Below are 18055 nucleotides of genomic sequence, written 5' to 3'. Positions count from 1 at the left end.
ACCAGGATCAGCAAGGATTGTTATCGAGTCTGGCATATGCCGTAGATGGTGGAGTGGCGGAAGCAGAAGAGGGGATGCCATTCCGACCTACTTTGGAAGCTCGGGAAACAGCCACATAAGCCTCCTATATTGAGTATGTTTCTCACCAATGCAAGGTCTATACTTAGAAAATGGATGAACTGGAACTATTACTTGTTGGAACTCATTGCGTTTGTGACTGCTGTGTAATGATAATAACTGAAACCTGGCTTCACCCGATGATTCCGGATGCAGCAGTGCAGCTAGCAGGCCACACAAACCAGCACAGGGATACTGTAGAACACAAAAACTCAGATAAGCGCTGGGGTGGGTTCTTTTTAACTATGTGCATAACGACTGGTCAAAAAAACAATATAATAATAGACAGCCATTGTTCTCCTGACGTACAGTTTATTTCAGTTAAATGCCAACCATTCTTTTTTCCAAGAGAACTAGCAGTAGTGATTATCACTGCTGTTTATATACCACCCAATGCTAAAATTAGTATACCTCTCGATCTATTGCTAAACGGCATAAAAATAAGCACCAGGAGGTTTACCCAGGTGGCTTTCACATCATAGCAGGGGATTTTAATCAGGAAAACCTGAAGTTGGTACTTCCTAAATTCTTTCATCATGTGAAGTGTCTGACGAGGGGCGAAAATACATTTGATCATGTCTAGTCCAATATTAAACATGCATTTAGAGCAATACCCCTCTCCATCTTAGGCCTGTCAGACCACCTTTCTCTGTTCCTTATTCCCATATACATCCCTCTTAGGAGAAGCAAAGCCACACTTAAAGTCTGTTAAACCTGACCTGAGGATGCTCTCTCTTGAATACAGGACTGTTTTGCAAACGCTGATTGGGACATATTTGAACATAAGAACTTAACTAAATACAAAGAGTCGGTTCTGTCCTATCTCAAGTACTGTGCTGATAATGTCACAGTAGAGAAGTGCATCTGTGTCTTCCCTAACCAGAATCATTGGATGACCAGCAAGGTCAGGACTGTCCTCAAAGACCGTGATTCAGCTTTCAGGTCAGATTACAGTACTCTGTATAGTGATGCTAGAGCCAAGCTGAAGAGAGGAATAAAAGGAAGCTGTGGCAATCCATAAAAGGTGGATAGTAGCCCACGTCTCATTAAATGACCCTCAGTATGTGTGGCAGGGAATACTGGACATCACCAACTACAGGGGCTGCATTACAACACCTGCAGACCTGGGAGCCTCACTAGCAGAGGAGTTAAATTGCTTCTTTTCGTTCGTTGACACGGAACAACCTAGTCCCATTCTGTCGGCCCCCCTTACACACTGGTGCTCAGACACTTACTTTACAGGAGCATTTAGTGAGATGAGTGCTCAAGTCAGTAAACCTGAAGAACGCTGCTGGTCCCGACGGAATTCCAGGGAAGGTGCTGAAAGAGTGTGCTGACCAGGTCTCACACTTTTTAATCAGCATCTTCAATCACTCCCCGAGACAAGCCTTCATTCCACTCTGTCTGAAGTCAACAATCATCATTCCTGTTCCCAAAAAATTAGCCACTGTCAGTCTCAATGTCTATCGCCCAAGAGAACTAACATCTCTTGTCATGAAGTGCTTCATGGGGTTGGTTTCACACTACATCAAAGCTTGTCTCCCTCCCACTACTAATACACACCAGTTTGCGTACAAAGCAAACCGGCTCACCTGAGGATGCCACAGCCATAGCTCTCCACACTGTGCCGAGCCACCTGGAACACCGGGAGAGCTACTGTATGTGGAGATACTTTTTGTTGACTATAGCTCAGCATTTAATACTGATATTCTGGATATTCTGTAGCCATGGAATACTTTACTATTACTTGTATAAATGTTTGATTGCTTTTGTTGCCTCTGAAAGGAGAGGCTACTTTGTAATTTTGTTATACATGGTATAATGACAACAAAGGCTTCTAAAATTCTAAATTTAACATAGTGATTTAAAAAGCATTCATTGATTCCACGTAAAAACTCCTGCTCTTGTACTCAACTATTTCTAAGGTTAGCCAAGTTAATATGTGGATAAATAAAGTCCCCCATGACTATAAAATCCCCTCTAAGCTGCTTTTTATAACATTGCTCTTTGAACAGTTAAAAATGCACTTTGAAAAGATGCCTGTTGAAACTATAGCACCTTGAAAGTATAGTCTGTATTGGGGGGTCTACACTGTATATCGCAATATCCCAACACACTCAGACTATCAGGCCCCTGTCCCTCATGCTTTCTAGTCAAATCTAGACATCATCGCTCAGATGTAGCTCATCACCCAATTGAAGACGTACATTCAAATTATATTTACAATGTGTGGCAACACCCTAACCTTCATTTTTACATATCTTTTCTAAACAATGCGTTACTATCACTATTATCCCTGTCTATATTGCTTAGCCAGGTTCCTGGTATTCCTAATTATCATAAATATGTTAAGCTGCATACTTACTCCTAGCATTGCTGCAAACAATTTTTTAGTGTATTAAAGATTTAATTTGTCTCTTAAATAAGAAATATGGGCGGTTAAAGAAATATAGAAATGTAAGGGTTATTTTTTTTAATGACAATTTGATAAAAGACTGAATTGTAATGATACAAGGAAATATAAATAGGTATAAGCAGCCCACACAAGTGTGCACATCTGAATGTCAATCTCCTTTTCTATCTCGAGCCTTAGCTGTTATCGCAGCGTTATATACTGTATTATTGTTATTAATGGCCCAGGTATATGAAGCGCTGGTAACACAATAAACTACAGATCCCATAATGCAGCGCTTCAGCTGCCTTGCGAACACTTACGCGTTAATCAAGTCTAGCTTATGATGCTGCAAGTTATTGCGAAGCTAGCTCACCGATGCTGGAGAAAAGTTGATTCTGAAAATAGAGCCTTTAAAACCGATGGGAGGCTGAGTATATGTTTACTGAACCCGTGTGTCTCATTTGTGGAGCTAATGTGGCTGTAATTACAGAATTTAATCTAAGAGCACTATGAGACAAAACATCAGGGTAACCTGAATGCAATGCAGAAGATACAGAAAGCAGAATAATTAAATAAGAATCTGACACTTCAGCGGACGTTTTACCCGTGCACAATCACAAAGTGATTTCAAGTGAAGCTGCTTTTATGGGAGACACAAATGCACCAGTGCAACTTTCCCTCTTTCCCTGTTGCCAAGTAATGTTAAACCAAGTCGTCACTACGGTGTTCCCAAATCGCACTTTGCTGATAAACTGAGCGCACTGAGTTTGCGGCGCTTTGGTGACTTTGAAGAACAAAAAGTCCGTCTACATGCGGCTCGAACCTTGTGCATGTTTGGTAGCACATATCTGTGTGAGAAGCTCTTCTCAGTGATAAAGACTAACAAAACAGCACACAGGAGTCGCCTCACTGATGAGCACCTGCAATCCATCCTGAGAATCTCCACAACACAGAACCTCACACCAAACATAAACGAACTGTTGCCAAAAAAGATGCCAGGCGTCCAGCTCTAAAATGACATATGAGCAAAGACAACTGAATGATTTGATTTGTTATTGCTGAAAGGAACACATTTTATTTATATTTCCAGGTTTTGTTATGCAGCATGTTCATATTTGAATTTGTATAATTTTGACAGGATATATTTTTATGGAGAGCAAAATCTTTTGGGATATTTAAAATCTAAGTTTATTTTTTATATAAAATTACATAAGAGTAAAGAAATTTCAATGTTTGTTCTTTTAATGTTTACTTTATTTCTAACTTGTATAATTTAGACAGGATATATTTTTATGGAGAGCAAAATATTATAAGTTGTTTAAGGTTTGAGTTGATTTATTCAGGAATAATATTCCTGTCTGTTTTACCATTCCTACCAAAGATATTTCTGTCGACTAAATAAAAATTCCTTCTATTTAAAATTTAAATAGAACTTGAACAAATCGATAGTTCATAATATCCACGCAGACTTGCACGTAGAGCGGGTGTCATCCGTTTTAACAAACAGCGTATTGCACTGATCTGAAATAGCTGTGTGTGTATATATGTAGATATGTATGTATATGTATATATATGTTTATATATGTGTGTGTATGTATGTGTGTATGTATATGTATGTGTATATATGTAGATATGTATATATATATGTTTATGTGTGTGTGTGTAAATATATATATATATATATATGACAACAACACTCATCACTCACAACAGTGACAAAACAATTACATTGACAATCATGTTACGTTATTTTCAAAATGTTTCCTTTTCTTTTTCATTGCTTCTTTAACACACTACTTCTCCGCTGCGAGCTGGTATTTTATATATATATATATATATATATATATATATATGCATTTAAAGCTGTTCAATTGCTCCTTGGCTGTCACCACACAAATATTATGAAATGTATTTTATTATGGTCACTTGATCCTAATTGTTCAATCACCTCAACTCTGAATTCTATCCTGATTATTTCAAAATACTAGCTGGCTAGGATGGCTTCCCCTCTTGTTTAGCTAGCATGACGGCACATATGGATGCAGTGGGTCATGACTCTCTTTTTCGGTTGCACTTTTTTGTTTGTTTAGTATGTTTTCATACAATTGTGGAAATTGTGTCCCATTACAGACAATTTTTATTATATTCAAAACATTCCCACCGACCTTGCGAAACCACCAGGATCAGCAAGGATTGTTATCGAGTCTGGCATATGCCGTAGATGGCGGAGTGGCGGAAGCAGAAGAGGGGATGCCATTCCGACCTACTTTGGAAGCTCAGGAAACAGCCACATAAGCCTCCTATATTGAGTATGTTTCTCACCAATGCAAGGTCTATACTTAGAAAATGGATGAACTGGAACTATTACTTGTTGGAACTCATTGCGTTTGTGACTGCTGTGTAATGATAATAACTGAAACCTGGCTTCACCCGATGATTCCGGATGCAGCAGTGCAGCTAGCAGGCCACACAAACCAGCACAGGGATACTGTAGAACACAAAAACTCAGATAAGCGCTGGGGTGGGTTCTTTTTAACTATGTGCATAACGACTGGTCAAAAAACAATATAATAATAGACAGCCATTGTTCTCCTGACGTACAGTTTATTTCAGTTAAATGCCAACCATTCTTTTTTCCAAGAGAACTAGCAGTAGTGATTATCACTGCTGTTTATATACCACCCAATGCTAAAATTAGTATACCTCTCGATCTATTGCTAAACGGCATAAAAATAAGCACCAGGAGGTTTACCCAGGTGGCTTTCACATCATAGCAGGGGATTTTAATCAGGAAAACCTAAAGTTGGTACTTCCTAAATTCTTTCATCATGTGAAGTGTCTGACGAGGGGCGAAAATACATTTGATCATGTCTAGTCCAATATTAAACATGCATTTAGAGCAATACCCCTCTCCATCTTAGGCCTGTCAGACCACCTTTCTCTGTTCCTTATTCCCATATACATCCCTCTTAGGAGAGAAGCAAAGCCACACTTAAAGTCTGTTAAACCTGACCTGAGGATGCTTTCTCTTGACTACAGGACTGTTTTGCAAACGCTGATTGGGACATATTTGAACTTAAGAACTTAACTAAATACAAAGAGTCAGTTCTGTCCTATCTCAAGTACTGTGCTGATAATGTCACAGTAGAGAAGTGCATCTGTGTCTTCCCTAACCAGAATCATTGGATGACCAGCAAGGTCAGGACTGTCCTCAAAGACCGTGACTCAGCTTTCAGGTCAGATTACAGTACTCTGTATAGTGATGCTAGAGCCAAGCTGAAGAGAGGAATAAAAGGAAGCTGTGGCAATCCATAAAAGGTGGATAGTAGCCCACGTCTCATTAAATGACCCTCAGTATGTGTGGCAGGGAATACTGGACATCACCAACTACAGGGGCTGCGTTACAACACCTGCAGACCTGGGAGCCTCACTAGCGGAGGAGTGGAATTGCTTCTTTTCGTTCGTTGACACGGAACAACCTAGTCCCATTCTGTTGGCCCCCCATACACACTGGTGCTCAGACACTTACTTTACAGGAGCATTTAGTGAGATGAGTGCTCAAGTCAGTAAACCTGAAGAAGGCTGCTGGTCCCGACGGAATTCCAGGGAAGGTGCTGAAAGAGTGTGCTGACCAGGTCTCACACTTTTTAATCAGCATCTTCAATCACTCCCCGAGACAAGCCTTCATTCCACTCTGTCTGAAGTCAACAATCATCATTCCTGTTCCCAAAAAATTAGCCACTGTCAGTCTCAATGTCTATCGCCCAAGAGAACTAACATCTCTTGTCATGAAGTGCTTCATGAGGTTGGTTTCACACTACATCAAAGCTTGTCTCCCTCCCACTACTGATACACACCAGTTTGCGTACAAAGCAAACCGGCTCACCTGAGGATGCCACAGCCATAGCTCTCCACACTGTGCCGAGCCACCTGGAACACCGGGAGAGCTACTGTATGTGGAGATACTTTTTGTTGACTATAGCTCAGCATTTAATACTGATATTCTGGATATTCTGTAGCCATGCAATACTTTACTATTACTTGTATAAATGTTTGATTGCTTTTGTTGCCTCTGAAAGGAGAGGCTACTTTGTAATTTTGTTATACATGGTATAATGACAACAAAGGCTTCTAAAATTCTAAATTTAACATAGTGATTTAAAAAGCATTCATTGATTCCACATAAAAACTCCTGCTCTTGTACTCAACTATTTCTAAGGTTAGCCAAGTTAATATGTGGATAAATTAAGTCCCCCATGACTATAAAATCCCCTCTATGCTGCTTTTTATAACATTGCACTTTGAACAGTTAAAAATGCACTTTGAAAAGATGCCTGTTGAAACTATAGCACCTTGAAAGTATAGTCTGTATTGGGGGGTCTGCACTGTATATCGCAATATCCCAACACACTCAGACTATCAGGCCCCTGTCCCTCATGTTTTCTAGTCAAATCTAGACATCATCGCTCAGATGTAGCTCATCACCCAATTGAAGACGTACATTCAAATTATATTTACAATGTGTGGCAACACCCTAACCTTCATTTTTACATATCTTTTCTAAACAATGCGTAACTATCGCTATTATCCCTGTCTATATTGCTTAGCCAGGTTCCTGGTATTCCTAATTATCATAAATATGTTAAGCTGCATACTTACTCCTAGCATTGCTGCAAACAATTTTTTAGTGTATTAAAGATTTAATTTGTCTCTTAAATAAGAAATATGGGCGGTTAAAGAAATATAGAAATGTAAGGGTTATTTTTTTTAATGACAATTTGATAAAAGACTGAATTGTAATTATACAAGGAAATATAAATAGGTATAAGCAGCCCACACAAGTGTGCACATCTGAATGTCAATCTCCTTTTCTATCTCTAAGTTTAAGCTCACTTGCATTTTACCTCATTTAATGTGAAGCAGTTGTCTTCTTAATAAAACTCCCCACTATGCAGTACCTCTCTCCTGCCCTTTCTATGCCTGCAAGTGTGAAATAACTTTAAAGGGCTTGATGAAAACACACTTTCAAAAGGCATGTGACTTTGCCTGGAAGGGGACTGGAAATTCTATAGCTGTGACCTGTGAACACCCCTGTCATTTTTACTTGAAATCACAGTTCATGAAGCCCTGAAAGACAGCTCAAATTGTGCTTCTAATATGTAAGTTAAAGAAAAAATGACTAAGTAACTGTACAAGGAAGAATCAGCAAGAAGTAATATGGTCTGGTGCTTCAGAGTGTCATTCAGTTTGTCAAAATAAAGGCCTTGGACACAGAACAAAAGCATGGGTTTTAAAGATTTTCCAATTTTAAATAGTTTTTAATGAAATGTAATTATAGGAGTCAATGGCTGCCTGTTTTGAAGAAATTATTTTCTGGTTGAGTGAAAACAGTAAGAATGCTTATCACAAAAAGAATTTCCCAAGGTCATGTTTCATTCCCTAATCATATGATTTAGCATGTCTTTCATCTTTGTGTTGTGCTAAATGACCAAAAAGGTATGAGTGTCCTGGCAGCCTTACACATACTCAGCTTCAGATTATGTTGCAGAGATGTCAAATTTGCAGGAATGATGTTTAGGATTTATATGATTGCAGACCTCTAGAAGGAGGTTTTGCTTGTGAGGTTTGATCATCAATGGTTTGGACATCTGTACCTGACTTTCTGGATGGACTGGAGATCACTATGTTAGACACATAACATGGATCTCATATTAGATGAGAAGGAACAGTACTTTGTTCCACTTTTGGTTTATAATTATAAATACTATAACATTACTTTATAAAATTTCATTTTGCAGAAGTGCATGGTAGAACACATTTTCTTTTTTTTCCAGTGCTATTCCTCTGTTTCCACAACACATGACAGTACAGGAAGTGATCATTTCTGCATTCTTACTGTTATTTTGCTTTCTCTTGCTCACTGTGATGTGCAGTGATGATAAAGAGGGCAGTCTCCTGGAGTATTCACAGACAAACCAAAGTTATTTAAGCCCATGTATACCTCTTGAGGGAGGAGTCCATGAACAATTCTAGGTACATGCCCAAGTTATGTCAACTGGCTTCTCTCAATCCAAATAATCAGCTCTTCTATGCCAAGGTCCTCTTGTATGGCAGATTTCCTCAAATTATGGCAGAGAGTGAGCCCAGCAATTGTCATGTTTCAGCCACAGTGTGTGTCCTGGCTTATGTTTGTTTTCTTCGTTTATTTTTCATGGGTGTTTATATATGTATTTTTATAAGAATTGTTATACCTATTATTTACCATCTATGTATTACATGTTCTCCTGTGTCTCTTGTATTTTATGGGTAGAACCCCAAAATGTAAATGTAAATGTAAAAGATGGGGCTATTCCAACAGCATAGTTGAACGACCACACTCAACCTAAATATTGTGAGGCTGAGGAGCAGATCTTTCTGTGATTCATTCATTGTTGTTTTTTATCATTTGGATTGTGCTTTTTCTGTGTGACTATTGATTTTATGATTTTTGATTCTGTTTTTTCTTTTGACTGTTACGATTTGCTTTTTTTTTTTGCCTTCTCTGATGTGTTTCCTGGAAATATTTTAACCCTAGGATTCTGACCTTAGCTTGCAACCCAGAAAGTGTTATTTAAAAGTTTACCATCTTCTCTGCAATGCAAATTTGTTAACACGGATGCCACCAATTAGTGGAGTAATTGTCGTGATGCTAGGGAATGATGCAGCGTTGACACCACAGGGTCACGACAAGGACTTCCCATTTTTTTTTGCAGAGAAAAAAGAAAGTTATTTGGCAAACACAGAGATCTTTTCCTGTTCAAATGTTTTCATGCTATGATTTTTTGACTTTGATTTAGTTTTGGTTTGGACAATCATGTTGCTGACTTTCTGGTTGTGAACCTCATCTGTCCCTCAGTTCATGGCTTGTCTCCTGGTTATTTTCTACAACAATTGCTGACTTGATGGCAGTACATCAATTGTGTGAATATCTGATTGGATCTGATAGCTGTGGGTTGCCTCATTTTCTATCTTTGCCAATTTTGTCCTTCTTTTGTCTATTTTTCGAGCAGTAGCAGAACCCAGTTTTTCAAAGAGTGGGCCTAAATTAGTCACAAGTGGGCCTAATATTGGTTTTATCACTGTTATATATGCATTCATTTCAAAAATAAAAACATTTTAGAAGTCCAGTCATTCTAATGTAAACAGCATTTTTATTATTTTTTTTGCATATCTATTTTGAATGGTGTTTGTTAACGCTAATGTAAATCTACTTTCAAATGGTGAAGATAAATTGAATGCCTGTATTTACATGATAAATAAGACATTCCAGTTCATTGAAACACACAAATGGCCAAATAAATATCCATTATCATTTTGATCAGTATAAAACAGCAAACGGTCCGATTTTGGTTTTGCCATTCCTTGCTATCTGTGTATGCATATCTCATGCATGTATTTCCAGTCTCCAGATACATGACTGAATCTGTCCTCACCTAGATTGTAACAAAAATGACAACATTGCATCTTTCGACATGTCATAATCCAGCCACATACTGTTGTGTCAATGAACTGCAAAGCTGCACTTCTTACTGGCTGTAACAGAAGTTGGAAACTTTAATACCAATTGAGTTGGTGGTTCGTAGATGTCAAAGAAATCCGTGACCTGGCTGATCCTTCAGCAATTGGTGGCTGGATGGTTGTAGATTTTCCAGCACACTCAGTAATAGCATTGATAGCACACACATTTCTAAAGTCAACATTAAACTCTGGCACGTTTTCCACTTCTGTTTGTTTCCTTTTACTAACAAAGCCTAAAACTGCTATTTGTCAAGACGTTGTTCACATTTCCCAACAAGACATAGCCCAACAGTGATACTAGTTATGGGCAATTTGCAAACGAATCATTCTTTTTACTAAATTATCGGAATCGATTCAGTGGAGCTCAATGGGAGAGTTAAATTTATTTTAATAAGTGACTAGTTTATAACCTCCTGTTAAAGTCACATGTTTTGAGTAGCTGTAATTGGCAACATTTTAAGTCAATCAATATCATATATCAGGCAGCACGGTGGCAGTGGTAGCGCTGCTGCCTCGCAGTTAGGAGACCCAGGTTCGCTTCCTGGGTCCTCCCTGCGTTGAGTTTGCATGTTCTCCATGTGTCTGCGTGGGTTTCCCCCGGGTACTCCAGTTTCATCCAACCGTCCAAAGACATACAGGTTAGTTGCATTTGTTGATTCTAAATTGTCCCTAGTGTGTGCTTGGTGTGTGTGTGTGTGTGCCCTAAGGTGGGCTGGTGCCCTGCCCTGGGTTTGTTTCCTGCACAGTTCAAATATTTAAGAGTTAAGTTCACTTTTCTAGTAATAAAGTTAACACTGGTGATTTTGCTGTATACATGTATAATCAACCAATGTTTTAATAAAGGGAGATGTGTATTAAAGTACATGTACTGTATGCAGTATATTCTAATTTTCATTTGAGGAAAGAAAAGTTTGAAAAGCTAAGCTATGGGATGACTCAGTTAGAAAAGGGGGTGGGCCCAGGAAGAATGTCAAGTAAATCCTTAATTTATAAAGATTACCGTACTTGATGGACTTCAATCCGTTGACAAAGGTTTTTCAGTTCCTTTACCTACACGGACATTTTTTGTTTTTTTCTTGAAACATTTAACATATGTTTTGAACTTTTGAAGATGGATCCACTTTTGGGCATGTGTAGGCCAAAGCCTGCCAGTAGCATTTGCGGTAAGGCTGCCTAGGGTGAGGCCTGGTGTATGCGTTGTTTAGAGGCATTATACCACTTTGCTGTTTTGGTGTGCGCTGAATCATAACAACAGTCTTGTCAATCAAAATGTTATTACCATTTAAATTACAAGTTCAACACAGAACCCCTTATTTTGGAATCTAGAGCTCAACTCCAGCGGCTGAGCTCCTTGTGGTTGAACGTTTGATTCTGTCAAACAATTGCAATTCCCTTGGTAGTATGATTGCCATCTAGGTACATTTTTAGTCATATATCTCTACTCTAGTCAAGAATGTCTCCTTTCTCTCTTACTAGGCCTGTTTGTGAGACTTCACATATAAATTAAGACTAATAAGCTATTTATTCACTTTTCCTCTCTCAAACTGTTCCTCAAGCACCAGTTCTAAATTGAACTTTCCCACACTTTACTATGGTAAAGTTTCTCTAATTTGAAATCAATTTCTCTTTTTCCACAGTACAACTCTGCTTTTAAGTTTAGATTCCCCCTTGCACCTACCTTTCCAGAATTCCTGTTTTAATATGTATCATTTTAAAATATGTATTTTGCTCATGTGCTTGCAGTCTGTATCATATATTGACAACTTGTTTGCCCTATAAATGAACTAGTTATTGGGAATGGCTGCAGTCAATTGCACTATTGTAAAATGTTAAAAATGCCCCCATGGGTGCTTTCCACTAAAGTTTTCTGGGTTTGGCTTTATAGAAGGAGATCCTGGTGCAACACGTGAAATGCTGGGGAGAATATAATATAAAGGAGGCCAGGATACCTAAGAATTACCTCAGGGAATCTGAAAAGTCTGTGTATCATTAACCATTGTAATAAAGGTGCTATATAGGCGCCTCTTGAACCCTCCGATGACACGTCAGACACCTGATATAAGTCCACTATTTTTATCTTTTATTATAAGACTGTGCACAAGCACCACTATTCCACGCTATTCCACACTACTCCAATAAACAATCAATCCTCCACTCCTCCCAGCAGCTCTGTCGCACTTCCTCCCAATTCCGGCTTGCCCTGCTGGGGTTACCCATAGTCCTTTTATACTTCTCAACCCGGAAGTGTTTCTGTCCCTCAGTCCATGTGACTCTTAACACTTCCGGGTCAGGTGAAAACTCCTTTTCTTTAACCCGGAAGTACAACATTGCTTCTGTCTCCTCGACTGGGAAGTACTTCCAGGTTATAAGGCAAATAGAAGTCCCTGTGCCTCCCTGCAGCGTCCCCTGGCGGTCCCCATTGTATCCAGCAGGGCTGTGAAGAGAAACTCCAAGGTCCATGCTCTGCTAGAACCCGGGGCATCTCCATGTTACAGGGAGGACTCCACCTGATGGCTTGGGGGTATTGGCCGGGATAAGCTGCCGGCCATAGTCCACACCATCCATCCATCCATTATCTAACCCGCTACATCCTAACTACAGGGTCACGGGGGCCATTACATGCTATTTAAAAATATATTTTTTTATTATAGTAATACTGTTAAATTACACATTCATGTTATTTTAACATCTTTCAAGAAAGATACCACATTCCTGTGAAGATTGTTGTATTCATTTTTTAGTTCACATGTGTGCTGCAGAAATTAAAATCTTATTTTTTTAATGCCATATTAGGAATGTCATTTTGTTGTAGCAATTCGTTGAATGTCAGAGCATTGCACTCCATTTCATAAATAAAAAGTTTTGTGAGATAATCCTTAATTGTAAACATCAAGTCCTTTGGAAAATAACCAGCACACAAACCTTTACAATAAAACTTTGCTGAGTGTTTACTGCCCTCATGTGGACATTAGACAGAACACAAATGGATCAGCTCCTTATGTCTACAGTATGCATTCTCTGAAAATAACTGCTATTTGTAATATTTATATTGCAGATTGAAATTGGAACACTTCCACCTATTGTTGATCGACGCCCACAGCCCAGACCTTCCCGGGTAGATGAAGAAGAGGAGGTCCCTTTGAAACCTTTACCTCCAGCACAGAGCTCAGGAGGGTCCGAACTACTTGGTCCAGATACTCAGGGAGGTCAATAATAAATTTACAATTTTTTATAATGTATTAAATTTAAATACTCACTGAAACACAGTAGCACAGAATATATGAATTGCACAGTAGATGGAAAGATTACTTTTTTTAAATATTACTGTAGCTACGCTTGCTGAGGGCTTTTGACCAGTTCAAAAGAGTTCAAATTACCAGAAAGGAATTCCTGCAGGTAATATAACTCTATTTACAAAAAAAAAAAAAATCCACAGTCCAACTATCTTTGTTTTAAAAGTTTTAGTTAAATTTACAGGAAACAGCACGCACAAAAAATAAAGAAAAAAGTTGATAATACTTCAATCTGGGAGCATTTTATTGTCTAAATTTAAAAATATATTATAGAATTGAGAACATTCCATTAAATTGTTAGTTTATAGGGGTAAACAGAACTTTCCATCATCTATGTGAAACTTATGTTCCATTCAAATTAAGCAAAGACTATAATAAATTTACCATTAACATTAACTTAAAAGATTTGGCTTTTACAATCACATTGAATCAGCTTTGTTGCCTAATAAAGTTGCTAACATGTTAATCATGAACAAATAAAAGAGAAGTTTATGAATATGGTGCATGTCGACCACTGTGCCTATAGGAGAATTTTGCTCTAGAGTTACTCTGTACAGAACATTTGACAGCACTGTATAATGTATGATGATATGGCTCAGGTAAGGTTTCTTGCTTATTATTATTTAAAGCTTATGATATAAGTTACATATTCTTTTTAAGAAAATTAATATGAAGGGATTTACATTCATTTTATAGGGCTAGTATTTCAAAACCAGGGTTGTATTTTGTTGTTGTTTTTTTTTTTAAACACTGGATTAAACTACTGGGCAGCTTCTTGCTTAGTCGTGAACATTTCACAAAATTAATTTCAAGCTTTGCAGGAAAATTTGATAAACAAATGATTTTTCATCACAAGTAAAATCTGCACTATTAGCACATATATTTTTAAATCATCTACAACAGTTTTCTCCATATTCTATGGCAGACTGTAGAAACAGTAGTTAGCTAGAAAGAACTTCTCTCTTGCTAAAATCTATTGGCCTGGTTATGTGCTTTCTGGCAAGTCTCTGAAAGGACTGAGAATTAGATACGTTGGAGAGTTGGGGAAAAGTGATTGCATATAGTGTGACTCCAGATAAGCAGTCTTTCTTGATGTTTTGTTTTTTGAGACACTAAATAAATTTCTATATTAGTTTAACTGGATTGAGCAGTTTTAGACTTCTAAAGAATATTTTATTTCTTAATGAAATGTCATTTTGTTTTTCTTGGGCAAATGACATTTTTAAGGATGCTGGCTGAGATTTACAGATTGCCTGGATGTATGCAGATTATTCCTAAAAAGAAATAAAAATTATTTATAATTAATTATAAATGCTTTTGTGTGTACTTAACGTTTCCTAACAGTTTTTGGTCATTTTGATTTATGAATATATTTTGACATTGGAGCTTGTTTTTTTGACTAACATGGATGTCCATTGATCTGACAATGACGCTGTTCATCCATTTGTCCATCTCAGTCACTTCCCCTCCTGTGTTTGCGCTGGTGGGAAAGCAGGCCATTTCGGGAAATGCAGACCCAAGGGCACGATGGACAAGGCTAGGTTTCGATGGTGATGTTTTGCCATTCTCTTCTCTTCTTGTTGATGTGTCAATTGTTGATCAAATAGATGGACTACTTCATTTATTTTCCATCTCCAAAGTGTGCGGTCCTCAGCAAGAGTCTAAAGCTGCATATGTGGAATGGAGCAGGCCTTGAGAGAACGCTTCAAGTAGTCCTTCCAGAGTTTTTTTGGTCCACCTTGAGGTCGGGATCCTTCAGCGATTTCACCATACAGAACCATCCGGGGAAGCTGAGACTCATCCTTGTGGATAACGTGCCCGATCCAGTGGAGGACACGGTTGAGCAGCATGGCCTCAATGCTAGTTGATGAGCAACATTCCAGAATTTTAGTGTGTGGAACTCTGTCCTTCCAAGCGATGTCCAGGATCTTCTGGAAGCTGTGAATGTGGAATGCTACTAGTGGGTGGATTTTGTTGCAGTAGGGAATCTAGGACTCACATTCATAAAGGAGTGTTGATATACATATCGCTTAATATTCCACAACCTTGGTTGCCATGCAGATGTTTTGGTTACAGAAGACATGCTTGCATAGGCGGCTGAATGCAGAGGAGGCAATTTGGAGGCAGCTCACAATCTCCTCAGTCACAGAGGCATTACTAGATATTATGGTTCGAGGGTAAGGAGTAGATTGTGTGTTCCCCAGTGTCTTGTTGCCGATCTTGATATCCACTGAAGGATCTATGTGCTGAAGGTAGTCTCAAGGGTCAGTGTCTTGGAGGTCTAACTATTGTTCCTGAGAATTCTCTAGGAGTTGGCAGATGACAAAAATCATGTCAATTGTGCTGTATGTGGGACGAAAGCCATCTTGTAACTCCGGATGTACTCTGTCTGCAATGTGATGAAGCAGCCAGAGAAGCATGACACAGGCAAGGATTTTCCCAGCAACATCCAGCAATTCTCAAAAGTGCTGTGCTCAATGATCCAAGATCTGTTGCTTGTTTTAAAAGGGTGTCATACAATGTGCAGTCCGGACTAGTGCCACATTACATCGAGTTGTCATGATGTCACTATCCATGGTTGCAATCTGGATGTGTTCATGCTGCTGGTGAAGATGACTTGTGAGTGCATTTCTGGTGTCAATGATTGCATGAGATGTAACATTGAGGTGTGACTTGGGGGATTTTCTTCTGGTAGATGGTCTAAGTACAGTGTGGAGGATGGACTGGACAAGTCTATGGTCTGTCCAGCATTCTGCTTCTTGCATCGATTGTGTGATCAAGCTATCCTGGAGATCACTCCGAGGAACAATCATATATTCCAGAAGGTGCCAGTTCTTTGATCGAGGATAAATCCATGTTGTCTTGTGTTTGGGAGCTGAAACATATTGGTAATGGAGAGTGGGTGTTCCACACAGAAGGATAAGAGATGTAGCCTATTAGCGTACATGTTTCCAGTTCCATATTTCCCGATCACACAATTCCAAACATCAGAGCTTCTTCCAGTTTATGCACTGAAGGCTCAAGCGGGTGTTTCTTTTCAATTTATGTTCCACATATTCCTTAAAAAATAGAAAATTAGATGAATGATTATAGTGTTACACAGTGTTCAACCCTCTGAAATAAAGATCCAATTTCCATTAAGATGGAAGATTACAATCACTACCAAACACCTGCAGAAAATTACATCAAAATAAGAACTAGACAGTAATAGGGTTTCCTCTGATGCTTTTACTGTGATTACAGGATAACAAAATTTCATTTATTAAGCGTTTCACAGAAAAACCATTGCAGTTTGCAAACGACCAAATTATTGACTCCTAATGCTGTGTTGGATGAAGCACAAAACATTACAGATATGACACCATGCCAAGACATACTGTACCTGTATCAACACCCCTTGGTCTAGATTTTGAATATTTCTTTCTCATTTGTCAAATGTTTTCTAGTTCAGTGTTAACAGACAGAGGGTTATTATTTCTGCAGTGCATTTTTTTTGTCACTGAGGGTTATTGCTGTTATGGCTTTAAACTTTGTTCTATATTTTACCATGTTTATGTCATAAAATCGTTAGCAGTATCATGTCACAGCGTAAACTATCTATTGTTTAGGAACTTTTTTAGAGTACAATTGTTACATTTTCTCCCAAATCAGTTGTACTCTAAGTTGGGAAGGTCAAAACCATTTAAACCCCTTCAAAACTCAAAAAGCACTAACTGGTTCTTTAAATATTTAATTTTTTACGGTTTATTAAACAACAATTAAACACAAAAACAAGAAAAAATAATTGAGTAATTAATTGAACTAAAAATACAGTTAAAAAATTAAAGGACACAAAATTTTAGAGCACAAGCTAATTGAAATGAGAAACACAAGGTGGCATCTTTTAATAGAGTTTGTATATCTTCACAAACAAACATAAAGTAATGATTTGCCATATTCTCCAATTAAGATGGAAAGGACATATATAATATATGAACTGAAAGGAGTCACCACCATTCTGTGACACTGTGGTGTCAGAGAAACAAGATGGTTATCATCTAACAAAATACACATGTACTCCAGTGTCACTGCACAAAAAACTGTGGCAAACAAGGCAGGAACAAGAATTAAAACAAAAACTCTCAACTATATATATTTTTAGAGGCTCTATTCAGTCCAAGTCTGCAGGTCCCGTAAAACTAAGTTGTTTACTTGCTGTTTTCTAAGCAAGACACTAGGCAAAAGACTTGTGCATTGAATACAAAACTAAAACTTAACACGGAAAAAGGTAAAAAAATATGAAAACTCCTACAACATCAGCAATTAAGACAGCATATAGTTAGCAGGTCATTTAAATTAGCAATTTTATTTTATAAAAGTAGGATTTCACAGTCTTTTCACTACATTGTTAAAATTATTGAAGTGCCTCAGCCCTGTATTTTGTTTATCTTTGCATTTTTAGTCTCCCCCTACTCCCCTTCTATTGTCCTGCTTTTGTTTTGTGTTTGTTTCATTACTCTTAATTGCATTCATTGGGGGATAAGGACATACGGCTATAAGGTGCTATGGAAGATCATGACAAAAAGTAGCATCCATGAACCAGAAGAAGTTTGATTTGTGTAAAACTACCCTAGCTGTGTTAAGTGACTGAGGAGCACAGTGTTTACCTTATATATAAGCTCTCACAATGTGTAGTGTAAATGGTAAAAGCTTG

The 18055-nt window shown here is 38.1% G+C and overlaps 1 protein-coding gene across 1 annotated transcript in view; it reads left to right on the top strand.

Moving 5' to 3' along the window:
- epyc (epiphycan) overlaps nt 1–18055 on the top strand; it is a 63344-nt gene that overhangs the window by 31471 nt on the left and 13818 nt on the right. The window contains exon 3 of the mRNA XM_039761798.1: nt 13125–13275. Within this exon, the coding sequence (XP_039617732.1) occupies nt 13125–13275 (151 nt within the window). The remainder of the gene's footprint in view (nt 1–13124; nt 13276–18055) is intronic.

This window comes from Polypterus senegalus, chromosome 8 (assembly GCF_016835505.1).
Source record: "Polypterus senegalus isolate Bchr_013 chromosome 8, ASM1683550v1, whole genome shotgun sequence".
NCBI classification, from domain to species: Eukaryota; Metazoa; Chordata; class Cladistia; order Polypteriformes; family Polypteridae; genus Polypterus; species Polypterus senegalus.
This window is presented reverse-complemented; position numbering and strand designations above follow the sequence as displayed.